The sequence below is a fragment of the Zootoca vivipara genome, chromosome 16, assembly GCF_965207765.1.
Source record: "Zootoca vivipara chromosome 16, rZooViv2.hap1.1, whole genome shotgun sequence".
In the NCBI taxonomy this organism is placed as follows: domain Eukaryota; kingdom Metazoa; phylum Chordata; class Lepidosauria; order Squamata; family Lacertidae; genus Zootoca; species Zootoca vivipara.
The window spans coordinates 26,782,167-26,800,548 of NC_142599.1; the positions used below are offsets into that span (position 1 = coordinate 26,782,167).

At 47.4% G+C, this 18,382-nt stretch overlaps 2 protein-coding genes across 3 annotated transcripts; one reads left to right on the forward strand and one right to left on the reverse strand.

Annotated features, from left to right (window-relative positions):
- Positions 1-542: 542 nt before the first annotated feature.
- On the reverse strand, positions 543-5,950 carry LOC148683123 (uncharacterized). Its single transcript, XM_088659464.1, has 3 exons — positions 5,616-5,950; positions 2,998-3,171; positions 543-905 (listed from the first exon to the last, which is right to left on the reverse strand). Exons 1-3 carry the CDS (start codon positions 5,904-5,906, stop codon positions 804-806), a joined length of 567 nt encoding a protein of 188 aa, XP_088515590.1. The 5' UTR covers positions 5,907-5,950; the 3' UTR covers positions 543-803.
- Positions 4,198-17,087, forward strand: LOC148683124 (uncharacterized). 2 transcript variants are annotated; one of them, XM_088659465.1, is made up of 3 exons: positions 11,464-12,201; positions 14,912-15,067; positions 16,682-17,087. In XM_088659465.1, exons 1-3 carry the CDS (start codon positions 11,620-11,622, stop codon positions 16,844-16,846), a joined length of 903 nt encoding a protein of 300 aa, XP_088515591.1. In that variant the 5' UTR covers positions 11,464-11,619; the 3' UTR covers positions 16,847-17,087. The 2 variants fall into 2 exon arrangements, 1 of the variants encoding a protein (XP_088515591.1); XR_015947431.1 differs by lacking the exons at positions 11,464-12,201; positions 16,682-17,087 and adding an exon at positions 4,198-4,382 and having other exon boundaries at positions 14,912-15,036.
- Positions 17,088-18,382: the final 1,295 nt, after the last annotated feature.

An 18,382-nucleotide genomic window follows, 5' to 3' on the forward strand; every position in this document is an offset into this window, starting at 1 on the left:
CTTTTTGTTTTGTTTTTTTGTGACTGTGTGGAACCCAGTTCAGCTACTGATGGATTGATTGCGTGACTGCAGTACATTGTTTATTGCAGGCATCCCCAAACTTCGGCCCTCCAGATGTTTTGGACTACAATTCCCATCATCCCTGACAACTGGTCCTGTTAGCTAGGGATCATGGGAGTTGTAGGCCAAAACATCTGGAGGGCCGCAGTTTGGGGATGCCTGGTTTATTGCTTTAATTTTATAGATCAATGGCCTTGTTAAGTAGTAAAATTCATGTTAAATTGCTGTTTTAGGGGTTGTTTTTAAAAGCCTGTAACGGATTAATCCGTTTTGCATTACTTTCGATGGGAAAGCACGCCTTGGTTTTGGAAGGTACTTCTGGAACGGATTAAGTTTGAGAACCAAAGTACCACTCTACGCCACCTACTGTTCAGCTCCCTGCCTTCCCCCGTATCTCTCCCAATAAGCGCTAGTTGCCACTGGCAGAGAGGGTGGGCAAGAGACACACGCAAAGTTTACAAAGCCATTCAACTTCATGGCAATGCTTGTGCGAGTCAATTTTATTACCCCTATTTTGGAACAAAAAGAGACAGAGACGGAGAGTGACCAGAGCGTCTAGGATGAGGAGGGGGCCACGGTGGATTCAGACACCCCCTTTTAGCGGGAGAGTTTCTAGGCTTGCATCTAAGTGATTATTTTGCAGCTGTGGAGGAAGAGGAAGAGGAACAGACCAAGGTGGGGGCTTCTCCTCCTGCCCCCACCGCAGTTGTCTGGCGGCAGCACCCGGGGGTTAGGCAGGGTCTTCACCACAACTCTTCAACATGCAGCGGTGTGCATTTGTGGTGAGCCACAGATATCGAGCCACTTCTTGCATCCATAAATATTCCAAAGTTGCAGTTCAGATTCTGTGAACAAGTGTGGGAATGGCGGGGGGGGGGGGAGATCAAATAAGTTAGAAATACGGGGGTTTGTTCATACCATCAAATATGCCAATGAAAAACTGTGGCCACAGCAATTCTTCTTAATAGCAAAGGGAAAGTTTCCCAGTGGAGGCCTTGAGTAAGGGCAGGCTTGGATCCTGCCTTCAACTTTCTGCCTCATGAGCAGATCTGCTCTCATTAAGAAAGAATGTTTTTTTCAATGGAAGAGCATGGCTGAATCAAGACATATTTGAAAAACGCTGTGCAAATGCTTTTTTAAAAACAACAACAAAACGTTTTTAAAATATATGGAATCTGCCATTAGCTCACCAGCACCATCTTGTGTCACATTTGTATAATGCACTTAAAACACACTTAAAACATTATATTTGCAGCTGTATAGCTGAGTCTCACCTCTCTGTTCTGGCTTTTGAGGAGCATATGTTTAGCACCCACCATATTTATACTTTGCCTTTTCCTTTGATAGGATTCAAGGCGGCTTACAGATAATATTATATATTCAAACAGAATGTAGCCTATAATAATTTTATAATAATAATAATTTATTATTTGTACCCTGCCCATCTGGCTGGGTTTCCCTAGCCACACTGGGGAGCTATTACAGTATACACCCTTGCTTCTTATGCAGAAAAAAAAATGGGGGGGGGAAGGTGAAGGGAAGAAAAAAGAAAATGACATATGAGGGGGGAACACCCACACAATGTAACAAAAACTATAGTACCATGAATAAAATTTGAAAATACAATTTACATTGTCATCCCAGAAATGTAAAAACAAAGCCTGCCTTTCAATAAATTAGTTTTCTTCATTATTGTGTATTGCTTCATCATTTAGATAGCTTTAAATGATGCAGATAAAATATAAAAAGCTAAAAACATATAAAAGGATCTTCAAAAAGTTATTAAACTCTAATGGAATTCAACAGAATGAAAAGAAAAACTGAATTGGTAATAATATACTGTAATAATAAGAATAAGAATACCAGCACGGCACTATGGAAATCCGTTTCCTTTCAAAAGTGTTGGAGCTGACCTTTAAAGCCCTAAACGGCCTCGGTCCAGTATACCTGAAGGAGCGTCTCCACCCCAGACACTGAGGTCCAGCACCGAGGGCCTTCTGGCGGTTCCCTCATTGCGAGAAGCCAAGTTGCAGGGAACTAAGCAGAGGGCCTTCTCGGTGGTGGCGCCCGCCCTGTAGAATGCCATCCCATCAGATGTCAAACAGAAAAACAGCTACCAGATTTTTAGAAGACATCTGAAGGGAGGCCTGTTTAGGGAGGATTTTAATGTTTAGTTGATTATTTTATTCTATTTTTCTGTTGGAAGCCGCCCAGTGTGGCTGGGGAAACCCAGCCAGATGGGCGGGGTATAAATAATAAAAATTTTTATTATTATTATTATTATTATTATTATTATTATTATTATTATGGTGGTCAATAATATCTCTCAATGATGCAAACCTAGAAATCATGGGGCACTACCTGGAGCAATAATTCGGGTCTCATGACCATCTCTTGGGGTGCCACCAGACAGGTGCCCTACGCTCCAACAAGCATTTACACTTTCAGTGTCTATTTGTAGTGGACTGTCTGCTTCTCCTCCTGCTACATAACTGCTGTTTGACACTCCTGTCTTACTGATTTTGCTCTGGCCTCCTTTGATTCTCCCCAGTCTACTGCCCTCTGCCCTCGCCTCCCTTATCTCAACAGCCGAAGTGAGACGTGAGTTAGGACACCAGACTGCCAAGCCGCCTTGCTCTCCCCCACCCTGCCTTGGTGGAACCAGCTGTAGCTGGCCAAGTTTGCCACCCTCCTCTCTCCTCCACCTGCAGCAAGAGGCCCCCACCCTGCCATTTCCTTCTCCCTCCATCCTTGCACCTCGCAGTCAGGCAAAGACTGTGGAAGGTTGTTGTTGTTTTAGATACTGGAGGTTTTTCAACCGGGATCCTTTAGCTGTGATTCCTGCATTGAAGCGGGGTGGGCTAGATGTCCTTCGGGGTGTCCCTTCCAACCTTACACTTCTATGATGCTGTGACTAAATGGACGCCGTTAGCTCACCTCCTGTTCGTCTGGAGGTGGCAGGTTGCAATCTTTCAGTTCCGGCATGGGCTCCAACTTATACATATAATGGAGTAAATGATTCCTCATGTCAGGACTCCGCCCCCTGTCCTCCTTTCTGCAGTCAGTCTTCGCCAGCAGCACCTTCATGTGCACCATTGTTCCGATGGCTTGCTGGAAGCAGAGAACAAGAGTGGCTTCAAGCTCACAGCTTCTGTGCGGCCAACCAGCTCCTGACCTGGCATTGTGCATGGGTGTGTCCAGAGGCAATTTTGCAGGGAATGAGGGTTTGGCATTAAGTCGGTGCTTAATTTCAGCTCTGAAATCTGATTTCAGGGTCAAGGCTCAAGCTTTCAAACGCCCACACTGTTCAGTTAAAGCACATTTAAACCAGGTGACCCCCCCCAAGAATCATGGGATCTATAGTTCCCACCCACACAGGCACACACCCCTCCCTTCATGCGATCTCTGGCTCCCACCTTTTCTTCTCCAGCACCAGTTGGCAAAATAGAGGGGAAATTTTTGCTCATAGATGCTCATACAACCTCAGAATTCTACAGCCATTGGCGCCAGGTATAGGGGGTGCTAGGGGCTCCAGACTCCTCAATATTTTCAGTCAGGGGGCACAGTCCCCCTCAATACTGAGGGGGACCCCAACAACCCCCTTCACCCCCGTGCACCCTCTGGAGGGACGGGGCTGGGATGAGCAAAGGCAATTTGGCACCCTTGTCTACAGCAACATGGCCTGCCCACCTATGAGGCAAGGTGAGGCGATTGCCTCAGGCGGCAGGTTCCACGGGGCCAGCAGAGCCCGATGTTGCTCTTTCTCTCTCCCCCCTCCATTTTTCCTGTAGATCCCCACCCCACCCTTTCTTCCCTGGTGGGAAAGGAGGCACCATTTTGGTGTAGCCATAAAACCAAACCGTGGAATTGAGGGCAGTGGTTTGAATGATGGTCATGGGTGCTGCAGGCAACACTGGTCTCTGTCCCCCTTCCTTCCTTCCTTCCTTCCTTCCTTCCTTCCTTCCTTCCTTCCTTCCTTCCTTCCTTCCTTCCTTCCTTCCTTCCTTCCTTCCTCCCTTCCCTTCCCTTCCCTTCCCTTCCCTTCCCTTCCCTTCCCTTCCCTTCCCTTCCCTTCCCTTCCCTCCCTCCTCTGATACCCTCTCACATCTCTGCCTCCCAAAGGCTTGCATAGCTGTTTGTTGCAGAAGCCCTGGCTACAAGCTCCAAAGGCGAACGCTGCCTTTGGGGCTGGCCAGGGGGTGCTGGTTGCCAGGAGCTGAGGCAGCCTTGGAGTAAGCAATCCAGAAGGGCGAGGGAGCCCAGCCAGCCACTCTGCCAGCCCTTGCTGTTGGGAATGGACAGACAAGTGGGAGGCTGAGCAGGTGGGCGGGCAGGCAAGCACCACACTGGCCTTTCTTGTGCTTGCTGTGTGCAATGCCTGCCTGGGAGCTGAAGGAGAGCCTTTCCACAATGTAGCGCCCACTACTGAAACTGTGCTCCCAAGGTGAGCAAGGTGCTGGCCTCACCTCACGTTCACCTTTGGCCAGTCTCTGTCAGGCTGCTAAAGTGGGGGGCATCCTCTTCCCAGGCCCCTGTGGGGAGGCATGAGCAGGCTCCTCTCTTTGGGGTGGTGGTGGGGAGGGAGTGGCGGCTCAGAGACCAGGGTGGCTGCCCGGAGGACTCCAAAGGAGAGGGGAGAGGAGAGGAGGCTGAGGGAACACTCCACATGGGAGGGTGTTCAAAAAGGGGTGAGAGGCTGCCGGCTCTGCAGGCAAGGGGTGACATAACTGGGCTCCTGAGCCCCACAGAGGAGCCACAGAAAGAAGGTAGCTGGTCAAGGGAGCCGTGGACTCAAAATGTTTGAAAACCTCTGCTAAAGGTAAAGGTAAAGGGACCCCTGACCATTAGGTCCAGTCGTGACCGACTCTGGGGTTGTGCACTCATCTCGCATGATTGGCCGAGGGAGCCGGCGTATAGCTTCCAGGTCATGTGGCCAGCATGACAAAGCCGCTTCTGACAAACCAGAGCAGCACATGGAAATGCCGTTTACCTTCCCGCTGTAGCGGTTCCTATTTATCTACTTGCATTTTTGACGTGCTTTCGAACTGCTAGGTTGGCAGGAGCTGGGACCTAGCAACGGGAGCTCATCCCGTCACAGGGATTCGAACCGCCGACCTTCTGATCAGCAAGCCCTAGGCTCATTTGGACAAGCATAAGATCGAGAGAATAAAAGAAAACACAGTTGTCAGGGCAGGAGAAGGGAACCAGCTTGCGGGGGGGGGAGTCCTTGCCTGTAAAAGCCCCACAGGACATGGGAAAGTACATGCTAAGACTGCCTTCCTCTTCTTTACCATCACAAGGACTAGGAACCTTATTCTTCGTCTCCCAAATCTTCACCCACCCACTTCCATGTCATCTTGGGGACAATTTACAAAGGGGTGGGGGGTGGGATATGCTCCAGAACCACAAGGGGAGGGGAGCAGTGCTGAGTGGCTTTTAGCCCTGCCTTCAGGCTGGATGGCTTTTGGGTGTCTGCCTGGGGGCAAAAGAGAGAGGTTCTCCAAATGGGCTATATTCCACCACCTGGGAGCTCCTGAGGTACCTGTTTCCTTTACCTTGAATTTTGGCAGTTTGGCCTCCACGCTCTTGTAAATGCCATCATAATATGGAAGCTTGTTAAAATAGTCCACAGCCAGGGACTCAAAATGCTGCGGTACTCCTTCTTCGAAGCTTTCCATAGCCTCCAATTCTTCAGGTGAAGTTGGCACCATCTGCTCCTCAGACTCCTCTGGGACATGTAGCTCTTCGGACTCTCGCTGTTCTTCTTCCTCTGCCCCCCACACCGGCTGCCCCAGGAGCAAGGCCCCCACGAGGAGCAGCGGCAAGCACAGCCAGGATCTGGTCATTGTGGCAAGGAAACGCTGGGAACTCAGAGGTTGCCCGGCTGGGGGCAAGGAGCCTACAGATATAGAGATGGAGGAGGCTCCGCCCCCTAGTGGCTCCGCCCACCCCAACTGCAAGGACCCCACCTCCTCCAAGACACGTCCACACGGCAGCCAGATCAGGGAGGAGAAAAGTGAGTCGAGAACCCAGCACAGACTTGTGACTTCCTGCTCAGGCTCTGGGAAGTCCTTTACGCTCCTCTTGATTCAAATACCTCTCATAACAAGCTATCACTTACTGTACTAATTAAATCAGGTGCTAGGAGATTTATTTCTTTGTCACTCTGTTCTCCCCAGCGAGCCTTCCGGGATGCTGCAATCCAGTTCTCTGGGATGCCGTGAGGCGAGGGGGCATCACAAGCTGGTACGAATGCGCAGAAGAGGGTCTTGAAACTGGATTTTTCACTTCCAACTGGGAATGGAAGAATGTGTCAATACCAGCTCTCTCTCTTCTTTTCAATCTTAAATTCCGCTTCAGTTTGTCGTTTTAGTTTTTTTTTAAAAAATGTCCTCGTGAGGATTCTTCGTAAAGCATTCCATAAATAAGCATTTTTTCTTTTTTTGTATGCAGTTCTGGCCAGGGAATGGGGAGAAATATGATTTAGTTTGCATTTTAAAATGAGTTACTCAAATTCACACTTTATGAGAAGCAAAACACAGCCATTCTTTCAAATTTTTTGTTTATCTGAATTTTGCAGTGCTCCTCTCCAACTAACGATGTTTCCCAAATTTAGGGGAATTACTTGCAAAAATGGGTGCATTAGTCAGAACAGCAACAAACATGTGCTGCTTCAGAGAAATTTGCGCTGCAACTCTGAAGAATTGTCATGAGTTGCTGCAAAAATGTGGGGAACTGAATTTAAGACTGGGAAAATGAGAGAACTGACAAATGACAGGGGCAATTGATAGTCACCAGCACACACAGTTTTACAAACAGCTTCTAATGTAATGCATTTATTGTATTTCTTCATCATATCGATTTTTCTACATGTTTTCAACTTATTAAATGCATTTAAAACATTGGAGGGAGAACTCTGTTGCAAAATTCAGACAAGTGCAAATTTCAAAAGATGTTCCAGTTCTCAAACTGTTTTCAAAAGTGTGAAATGAATAGATCTGACTTTGAATGGGAACAGAATTTAGTATTTCCCCCATCCAACTGACCCCAAAGTATTCCTGCCTAAATCTAAGGAGTGCCGAGATCGTATGGTTTTGGATGCCTCAGAAACAGGCATTCTGGGCTGTTTTGTACCCAAAATGTTTCCCAAAAGGGTATTTGTGGACAATGTATCAAAATCAGGCCCATCCTGGCTACGTTTTGAAATGATACATCTCTCCCCTCCACCTGATCCTGCCACAGGAATGTGGTATTCTGATTCACCAAAGAAATCTTTTACAGTTACGTTTTTAATTCTGGATGAACGTAAAGAGAAATGACGCTTAACAAACTTTCTTCACCCCAAATGAGGTGAAATGAGGCAAAGGGAGATTAAGAGGTTTAAAATGTAGAACAAACAGACAAACCCCAAAAGCCCTTCTTGTCAGATATATTGATAACTGACATCTGATAAAGGACATCTGATAAAGATTCTTGATGCATTGGCCGCGAGCTTTTCAGGGACTCAAAGCAAAGCAAAAGTTGCGAAGATTATTAGTTTATTGGGACACTAAAACAAACCCAAAGCTGGCCCATCTCTTGTGGTCACCTGAGGTTTACCTGGACTGTTTGAATAGCGCCCTGGAGCGAGTTCTTGCCAACAAAAACCCTGCTGAATTGCCCCTTCTGTTCATTGTGTGAAAAGCATACAAAAATATCATCGTTATCAACGATGCCATTTCCATTCAGCTCGGTTGCATTTTGATGTCCTTCCTTGGTCTTTTTTTCTTTCTTTTAATAATGCTTCATCTCCCTTGTGCTTTATATTCCATTATCTCCATTGCTGACCTTGGCAGGGAGAGGTGGTGCTCTGGGCCAGGAAGAGGGCCCAGTGAGGGTGACTGGTTGGACTAGGGAGGGTAGAGGGAGCTCCTGCTTCTGCACACACTATCAAAGCTGAGGCAAAGCAAGCCTATGGACAAATGAGGTCTGTGTCTTCTCTGAAAGCTTGGAGAGCTGTTGCCAGTAAGTTTAGATTAAGCCAGGGAGTAGGAATCATAGAATCATAGAGTTGGAAGAGACCACAAGGGCCATCCAGTCCAACCCCCTGCCAAGCAGGAAACACCATCAAAGCATTCCTGACAGATGGCTGTCAAGCCTCTGCTTAAAGACCTCCAAAGAAGGAGACTCCACCACACTCCTTGGCAGCAAATTCCACTGCCGAACAGCTCTTACTGTCAGGAAGTTCTTCCTAATGTTTAGGTGGAATCTTCTTTATTGTAGCTTGAATCCATTGCTCCGTGTCCGCTTCTCTGGAGCAGCAGAAAACAACCTTTCTCCCTCCTCTTTTATATATTTGAACATGGCTATCATATCACCCCTCAAGTTTCTCTTTTCCAGGCTAAACATACCCAGCTCCCTAAGCCGTTCCTCATAAGGCATCATTTCCAGGCCTTTGACCATTTTGGTTGCCCTCCTCTGGACACGAGTAGGACCTATGTCCTCCAAGATGCTCCCAGCAGCCCCTGCAGCCAGCATGGCCAATAGTCAGGGATGATGGGAGTTGGAATCCTGCATCATCTGGAAGCCACTTGGTTGGCTATTGCCTGGAGGTCAACAATGCGGAGCTCAATGGTCCCATGGCCTGACTCAGCATATACATCTGGTATGCAGGCTGAGACCCTACCTGCCTGCAGACTGTGTCACCAGAGTGGTGCATGCTCTAGTTATCTCCCGCTTGGACTACTGCAATGCGCTCTACGTGGGGCTACATTTGAAGGTGACCCGGAAACTGCAATTAATCCAGAATGCAGCAGCTAGTTTGGTGACTGGGAGCGGCCGCCGAAACCACATAACACCGGTCCTGAAAGACCGACATTGGCTCCCAGTACGTTTCCGGTGCTGACCTTTAAAGCCCTAAACGGCCTCGGTCCAGTATACCTGAAGGAGCGTCTCCACCTCCATCGTTCTGCCCGGACACTGAGGTCCAGCGCCGAGGGTCTTCTGGCGGTTCCCTCGCTGTGAGAAGCCAAGTTACAGGGAACCAGGGAGAAGGCCTTCTCGGTAGTGGCACCCGCCCTGTGGAACGCACTCCCACCAGATGTCAAAGAGAAAAACAACTACCAGACTAGGAGACATCTAAAGGCAGCCCTGTTTAAGGAAGCTTTTAATGTTTAATAGATTATTGTATTTTAATGTTTGTTGGAAGCCGCCCAGAGTGGCTGGGGAAACCCAGCCAGATGGGCGTGGTATAAATAATAATAATAATAATAATAATAATAATAATAATAATATATTATTATTATTATTATTATTATTATTATTATTATTATTATATGCAGCTATGAATGTTCCTTGGATTTGCAACAGCCCAGTCTTATTATTGAAAGCTTTCCCCAGTAATCATAGATGTGTGGAGAGAAAGAGAGCTTTGTCCGGTAGAGAATGAGACTCTTAATCTCAGTGTTGCGGGTTCAAGTCCCTCTTTGGGCAAAAAGATTCCTGCTTTTGCAGGGGGCTGGACTAGATGACTCTCGTGGTCCCTTCCGGTTCTACGATTCTGTGATGCAGAAGGTTGGGGATGAGAATCTGTCACCTGATTTTCCCTCAGATTATACATGTTTAAAAGGGATCTAGGGGAGATCCTGGAAATTGCAGAGCGGTTCGCTTCTGCCTGGAAAACTGGTGGGAAGTGTTTTTAAAGATAAAACAACCAAGCATATAGACCATGGGTAGGGAAACTAAGGCCCGGGGGCCGGATCTGGCCCAATCGCCTTCTAAATCCGGCCCGCGGGCGGTCCAGGAACCAGCGTGTTTTTACATGAGTAGAATGTGTCCTTTTATTTAAAATGCATCTCTGGGTTATTTGTGGGGCATAGGAATTCATTCATTATCTTCCTCTCAAAATATAGTCCGGTCCCCCACAAGGTCTGAGGGACAGTGGACCGGCCCCCTGCTGAAAAAGTTTGCCGATCCCTGACGAAGAACAAGCCTTAATGAAGCAGCACCAGCATGGCCCAGTCTCATGAACCTATTAGATATGCCTTTGAGCGTGTCAGCAAGAAAATAGATGGAAGCACCAGGAGGCAGCATTGCTGGAAACCCCGGGAGGAGAGAGGGCTCTTGCGCTTGAGATGCTGGACTACATAGGCCACTGGCCTGATCCATCAGGCTCTTCCTATGCTCTTAGGTTTCTTGCTATTGCTTAAAAAAATATTTAAAAAGGGGAAATCCCAAAGAAATGGCATGGACTTCCGCAGAAGTGGCACCTTACTCCAATCCACCAGCCCCACATTAGTGGTTCTCCCAGCCACCCACAACCTGGGGGCAGATGCGCAATGCTGGGTGGACCCGTGACAAGGTGGCCACATTCTGCAAGGAAGTCTTCCAAGTAATCAGATAACTGCAGAAAACATAGTCAAAGCCTCCGCGTTGGCCTTGCTTAATCCTGACCTAGAGGACAATATAAATCTGCATTTTAAGCATCTGGCCAGCCAGCTTTTATTAGCAGCCAGGCCCGTAATAGCCAGACTTTCAAAATGCTTAGAGGATGAAACATTGACCACACGGTATAAGAAAGTCTGGCGATTAGGAAAAATAAGCACTAAGCTAAAAATAGCAGGGGGATTCAAACAAAAAGAGGTGTTCTTGTTCGATTGGTGCACTTTTACTATGCACAGTGCAAAAGAGGAGCAGGTTTGAGACCTTTGGCACTTTACAAAACTGTAGAGCATGGTGCTACAGATTGCATGTGGCAGCTGGACAGCTGGGAGTGCAATAAAGCGAGGGCTGTAAGCGCCGACGCAATCCAACCTCACCACTTCTGTTGCAAAAGATTTCTGTGAGGAATAGCTTGTGAAGATGTTTTTGTACGAATTCCATAGAATTTGGTATGGATTCCCTGGGATTCAAAGGGTTATGAAAGAAAGCACAGTATATGGAATAAAATACAGTAAGCCGTAAAAATGCAATTAGAAATCAATAATGGATTCATGATTATTGGTACGTTTTGCATAAATATGAACCTTACATTCCACTATGGAATATATTTTGTGCCACTCCTCCTCCTCCTCCTCCTCCTCCTCCTCCTCCTCCTCCTCCTCCTCCTATGGTATTCTTATTCCTCTTACTCTTACAACTGTTTAATTATTATTTCTAGCTTGATGTTTTGTTTTTGCTTATTGTATTTGCAGATCTTATTAAAGAAATCCAATAATAATAATAATAATAATAATAATAATAATAATAATAATAATAATAATACTATTTAACGCAGGCATGCCATGGACCACTAGCATGAAGTTCATGGATCACAATTTGGGAAACCTCTTTCCTAGCCATAGCTGCCAACCTTCCTTTTTGTTGCTGGAAATTCACTTATTCCAGCGCCGTTTCCTTCTGCTATCCTGGATTGTACCAGCTGATCCCTTATTTTCAAATCCGAAAGTTGACAGCTATGGTCCTAGTACCTTAGTAAACAGTAGCTTTTCATGAGAGGAGCAAAAGGGACCTCCCCAAGGCTGAGCCTGGAGCCAGAGTCTGTGCTGGGTTGTCAGATTCGACTCACTTTTCTCCTCTGTGATGTGGACATGTCTTGGAGGAGGCGGGGTCCATCCAGTTAGGGTGGGCGGAGCCACCAGGGGCGGAGCCTCCTCCATCCCTATATCTGCAGGGCTCTCGCCTCCAGCCAGGCAGCCTCTGAGTTCCCAGCCTTTCCTTGCCACAATGACCAGATCCTGGCTGTGCTTGCCGCTGCTCCTCGTGGGGGCCTTGCTCCTGGGGCAGCCGGCGTGGGGGGCAGAAGAAGAAGAAGAACAGCCCTCCTGGCGAGAGTCTGAAGAGCTACATGTCTCAGAGGAGTCTGAGGAGCAGATGGCGCCACCTTCGGCCGAAGAAGAAGAAGAGGGGGATTCGCAAGAGGAGGGAATCGCTTCGGCAAGCAGGGGACCATTCGGCTTCTGGGAGGAACAAGACTCGGACGAACGTGAGAGGACGTTTGCTCAAATGGAAAGAAGGTTTATGGAGGAGAAAGCAGCATTCAGCGCACACCCAATGGAAGACTTCATGAAGCGTATGGCGGTAGCTCACTATAACAAACACGACTGGCGAAGCCGATATGGCAATTACTACAAGCACTACGAGAGCAGCCATATGGATGTCGAGGTGAGCGAAGCAGAGGTTGCGAAAGGTTCCCCAAGTGTGTGTGTGGACTATGGGACCATAGAATCCTAGAATTGGCAGGCACCCCAAGGGTCATCTAGTTGAATCCCCTTCGGTGCAGGAATCACTGCTAAAGAATGCCTTTCAAATAGTCATTCAACTTCTGTGCGAAAGCCTGCAGTGAAGTAGAGCCCGCCCGCCGCGTTCTGAGGGGCTCCGTTCCACTGTCGAACAGTTCTTGCCCTCAGAAAGTCTTTCCTAAAGTTTAGTCAGAATCTCCATTCTTGGCATTTGAGTCCATTGGTACGTAGGGTTGCCAGACTCAATAGTGGACAGGACTTCTGTGCCTTTAATTGCCCTGCTCTCTTTTGAGTCTGGATAACCTTAAAGAGAAACCAGCAGACCCTTTGCTTGGAAATCAAACAAAGGGTCTGCTGGTTTCTCTTTAAGGTTTCCAGACTCAAAAGAGAGCAGGGCAATTAAAGGCACAGGAGTCCTGTCCTCTATTGAGGTTGGCAACCCTATTGGTACGGTTCCTACCCTTTGGGCATAAGACATCTTTATTGTTGTTGTTTATTAGATTTATAAACCACCCATCGTCAGAAGATCCCAGGGTGGTTCACTGAATATAATACAGGATTAAAAGCAAGTCAATAATGAAACAGTAAAACAGTAAGCCTCCCCCCTCTTCCCGCAGACGTATTTAAAAGGTTGTAGGATGTTAATCAGCCAAAGGCCTGGTTGAGGAGGAACGTTTTTTGCCTGGTGACTTAAAATTTATAATGGTGAACCTCCCTGGGGAGAGCATTCCACAAACAGGGAGCCACTACAGAGAAGGCCTCGCTCCTGATGTCGAGAAAAGGCATAGATAAATTGGGGAAGTAGAGAATATTGTTCTGTTGAGATTTCCCTTGTACAGGATGGTGGGTCCTCTAGCATACAGGTGGTGGGGCTTGTGGGTGCAACTGAGCTCTCTGCCCTCCCTCTGCACCAGGACTTCCCAACCTGATGCTCCCTCATTTTCCCAGTCTGAAATTCAGTTATCCAGCTTAGACTCACAGAACTGTAGTGTTGGAAGGAACCACAAAGGTCATCCAGTCCAACCCCCTGCAATGTAGAAATCTTTCGCCCAACATAGGACTCGAACCCACATCCCTGAGATTAAGATTCTCATGCTCTACCATTTGAGCTATCCCAGCAATCCACAGATTTATTTCTTTAAAAAAATCCTCATGAAAATTCATCACTACCTGAGTGCAGATTTCTCCTAATAAACACTTTTTTTTTTGGCATGCAGTTTTGTCTCACATTTTTTGCAGGCATCTTTTCCCAAACACAATGCATTTCTGCATGTTACTTTCATTCTTGGGCAAACTTTTCCCCCAGTACATGCATTTCTGTAAACATTGGTTGGCTGGAAAACTGCATTATAGCTTGTTAGGAAAGCTTGGAACCCTTAAGAAACTACGTTTCTCACGATTATTTTTCTTGTGGTTGGGGGGGGGGAGAACCATGAATGTTTTACGAGGTTTAAGAGTGCTTTCAAGATATGGAGTGGAGGCTACATGAAATAATTAATTAATTAATAACACACACAAACCCCTTTCCCTCTTTTCTACATTTCTCCAAATCTCAATTACCTATCAAAAATAATGATGATGATGATTTCTGTAAATGGTGGCAGTGGGGGGGGGTTTCCTTAATCTGCAACAGTATGAAGTTTGGTTTTGTAGTCACAGAATCTAAGAGCAACAATCTCCTCCCCATCCCTTAAAGTCACTTCCTGGTTCCGCTGGGGGGGGGGAACCGGACTTTATGCTGAATTTTCAAAATTCCAGATGTAAAGCAACTCTAGACTGGAGGGAATCAGAGAGCCAGCGTGGTGTAGTGGTTAGATCGCTAGACTAGGACCTGGGGAACAAGGGTTTGAATTCACACTCGCCTGTGAAACCCACAGGGTGACCTTGGGCCAGTCACTTTCTCTTAGCCTAGTCTACCTCACAGGGTTCTTGTGAGGATAAAACAGGTGTGTGTGTGTGTGTGTGTGTGTGTGTGTGTGTGTGTGTGTGCAGAAGCATGTTTGCCACCTTGAGCTTCTTGAAGAAAAGGTGAGATACAAATGTAAGAATGACAACAGCCTGACTTGGCCTGACATGCCAAGCATTCTAAGGGCTGGGAGTGGCGAGCGAAAGGCACTCTGCACATGCTTCGATACCCTTCCTTGCATTTTACGCACTTCTTCTTCTTCTTTGGCGATCACTTGTAGCCGACTAAGATTGTCTTCCATAAACACGGTTTTAACACACGTAAGTGACTGTGGAGGCCAATTCTGGATCCACACGTCCTTCCACAGTGGGGACATTGGTTTCCAGACGCTTCTCCCTTGCGTCCTGAGATCGAGTTTCTTCAAAGCCCATGACACCTTTGGTAAAGGCTGTTCTCCAACTGGAGCGCTCGCAGGCCAGTGTTTCCCAGTTGTCAGTGTTTATACTACAGATTTGCCTTGAGACAGCTATTGACCACCAGCATTACGCTTTCCATTTTTAAGTTCGGAATAGAGTAGTTGCTTTGGAAGACGATCATCAGGCATCCACACAGCTAAGGCCTGTCTTAATGCAAACCCACAGCTCTGGAGATGAGCCCAGCATGACTTGGCCAAGCAGTGCCGTGCGTCCCCTTCCGCGTGAAAGTGTTTCTCGTTCTCTGCTTCCAGAAGGCGCAAGGGTTAATAGCCACCTTTGAGATGACTTTGGCGAGTACCAACTGCACAAAGGATGACGTGATCAACCATGAGGATTTTGGCATGCGGTACTCCGACCCGTACTTGGAGAGTCAGGGTTGTGTGCTACTACCTGAATCCGAACAGGAGGTAAGATAACATAATCGGTGTTGTTTTTCAGTCCGGACTGCCAGCTAATGTCAGATGTCTTAACATGTCCTGGGAGCAACAGGGAGGCTGGCCCTTTAGGGTGAATGGGGCACTGCACTGCCCTACCAACCTCAGCCTGTTCCCCCCCCCAGCCCCACTTTCTTACAAGGGGTGGGGCCTGCCAATCAGCTTCCCCCCCCTCAGTCTCTGGGTTGCCCTTGTGGAGCTCAGCAGGGCGGAAAAGGATGATAGTTAAGCAGGGTTAGTCTGTGGAACTTGCTCCTGCAGGAAGCAGCAATTCCCTGGTCCTGAATGGGGTAACTGTGCCCCTGAAGGACCAGGTGCGCAGTCTGGGAGTCATTTTGGACTCACAGCTGTCCATGGAGGCAACAGGTTAATTCTGTGTCCAGGGCGGCTGTCTACCAGCTCTATCTGGTACACAGGCTCAGACCCTACCTGCCCACAGACTGTCTCATCAGAGTAGTGCATGCTCTGGTTATCTCCCGCTTGGACTACTGCAATGCGCTCTACGTGGGGCTACCTTTGAAGGTGACCCGGAAACTGCAATTAATCCAGAATGCGGCAGCTAGACTGGTGACTGGGAGTGGCCGCCGGGACCACATAACACCGGTCCTGAGAGATCTACACTGGTTCCCAGTACGTTTCCGAGCACAGTTCAAAGTGTTGGCACTGACCTTTAAAGCCCTAAACGGCCTCGGTCCTGTATACCCGAAGGAGCGTCTCCACCCCCATCATTCAGCCCGGACACTGAGATCCAGCACCGAGGGCCTTCTGGCGGTTCCCTCATTGCGAGAGGTGAGGTTGCAGGGAACCAGACAGAGGGCCTTCTCGGTAGTGGCACCCGCCCTGTGGAACTCCCTCCCAACAGATGTCAAGACAATAAGCAATTATTTTACTTTTAGAAGACAACTGTTTAGGGACGTTTTTAATGTTTGATGCTGTACTGTTTTTAATATTCGGTTGGAAGCTGTCCAGAGTGGCGGGGGAAACCCAGCCAGATGGGCGGGGTATAAATAATATTTATTATTATTATTATTATTATTATTATTATTATTATTATTATAGTCACCAACCTGGCTGGCTTTAAAGGAGGATTGGACAAGTTCATGGGGGGAAATGCTATTGATGGCTCCTAGCCCTGGTGGCTGTGCTCTGCCTCCATGGTCACAAGATGCTCTTGTGCTCAGGTCATGTTCGCTGGCTCCCCACAGGTATCTGTCCCCTGTGAGAACAGGATGCTGGACTACGGTAGATGAGCCATTGGCCTGATCCAGCAGGCTCTCCTTAAGTTAGATCCAGGCTCAGCCTTCCTTTGCCTCTATTCCCTGGACAGCCAAGCAGTTGCCGCCTGTGTCTCTGAGTCTTTTCCCAGCATAAAGAGCTGGTCTTTTCAGGATGCTGAATGCTGCAGCCTGAGTCCATGGCTGTGTCTAACCCGAGGCAAACCATTGGACCCAAAGAGCCCCTTCCTTCTTTCCTAATAAGGGTGTTGCCGGATTGTCTTCAATACATGGGATTTCTCGTCTTTTGCTTTCTTAATTTGCACGTGTCTCTTGTTCTCCCCCCTCCGCCCCATCTTACCTCCCTTCTTAGAAATCTGACTGCATGTTCACAGTATTTCTAGATGAGAAGTATGGAGGGGCAACTGTGATTGACCATGATTGTGAACGTGTCCCTGGAAGAACGGAAGGACTCTCTGAAGAAGAGGAGGAGGAGGAGGAGGCTGAAGAAGTGTTCGAACCCTCCCTTGAAGAGTGATGGAGATTTGGCCTCTCTGAATGCTGATGCCCACTTTTGCTGGCAGCGGCGGGAGAGAAGCCCCCGCTTGATTCCCCCCCTTTCCTTCCTTGCACACCTGCAATGCAACCACTTAGATACAAGCCAGAAAACTCTCCCACTAAAAGGAGGTGTTGGAATCCACCGTAGTCCCCTCCACACCCCAGAATCGCTCTCTTCCCACTGTTCCAAAGTAGGATAATAAAATTGACTTGCACAAGCATTACTGTGTGTTTTCATAGAAGCATAAGAGTTGGAAGGTTCCCTCAAGTGTCATCGAGCCCAACCCCTGCAATGCAGAAATCACGGCTAAACAAAAAAGTAAGGGGGGAAATGTATTAAATTTGAGAGAAAATGTATAAAATTTGAGGAAAATATATATTAAATTTGCTGTCATTTGTTACTGATTTGTTAAAAATTTGGAGAAGAAAACAAGCTCTCTGGAGAAGAAGAAAACAAGCTTGCTCCATGTTTTATTTGACAGCCCTTCAGAATTCAGATACTTGAAGGTGGCTCTCATATTACCAACTTCCTCAACCATTCCTCATCAGGCTTTTCTCCTTAAGCCATTGTGGCTGCTCTGGGGGGGTAAGCTGGATACAGAAGCATGATAATCAGAAATGGGTAGCGCAACCCTCGCTGAACTTTATTTGTTCGGGTGAAAGATATGCATGCTTGAATACAACACACTGAATGTGAGGGCTGCCAGAGCCCATCTTCTCGACAGGCTAGTTTTCTAAGTGCAAGGATATATTTTAGATAAGGGGAAATGGAAAGATCCAATCTCAATTCTCCACCCACCCACAATTGCATTCATGGTATGGTCCTATAGGAGCTGCACCACTCGACTGGCATGTTGTGTGAGTAACACAAGTTCAATAACGAGTCGGGGTCTTTTTTGGCCTCCTCTTGACTTCATTTGACCTTGAAGCAGAAGGTGCCCCTCTTAGCAACCTCTCCTTCATCCCTGCAATAAATGTTGTGCTCAACCCAATTGTCCGGCAGCGAGAGACTCCAGCGATGCCTGTGCTTTACCCAGGGTTTGGCTTCCAAGGAATGACGGTCAAAAGAGACAGAGTGTATTTTGGATACATGGTTTTGTTTACACATATATTCAGCCTGAGTGTAGGAATGAGGGCATCCAGCCAAATGAGGCAGGAAAGGCCCACCCATTTGTTTCTATGGTAACAGAACTCACTCCTTAAGATATGCATGGCAGGTACTTAGCTGATAGGTCAAGAACAGGCACCCCCAAACTCAGCCCTCCAGATGTTTTGGGAGTACAACTCCCACCATCCTTAGCTAACAGGAACAGTGGTCAAGGATGATGGGAATTGTAGTACCAAAACATGTGGAGGGCCGAGTTTGGGGGTGCCTGGTCAAGAGCATAAGCTTGACAAAGGAACTTGCCTGACAGTTTCAGCAAGCTTCCTCCTATAGAATTGATCAATCGATCGATCAATTGCATTTACCGTATATCCCACCTTTTTCTTCAAGACATACTGTACATGGATTTTT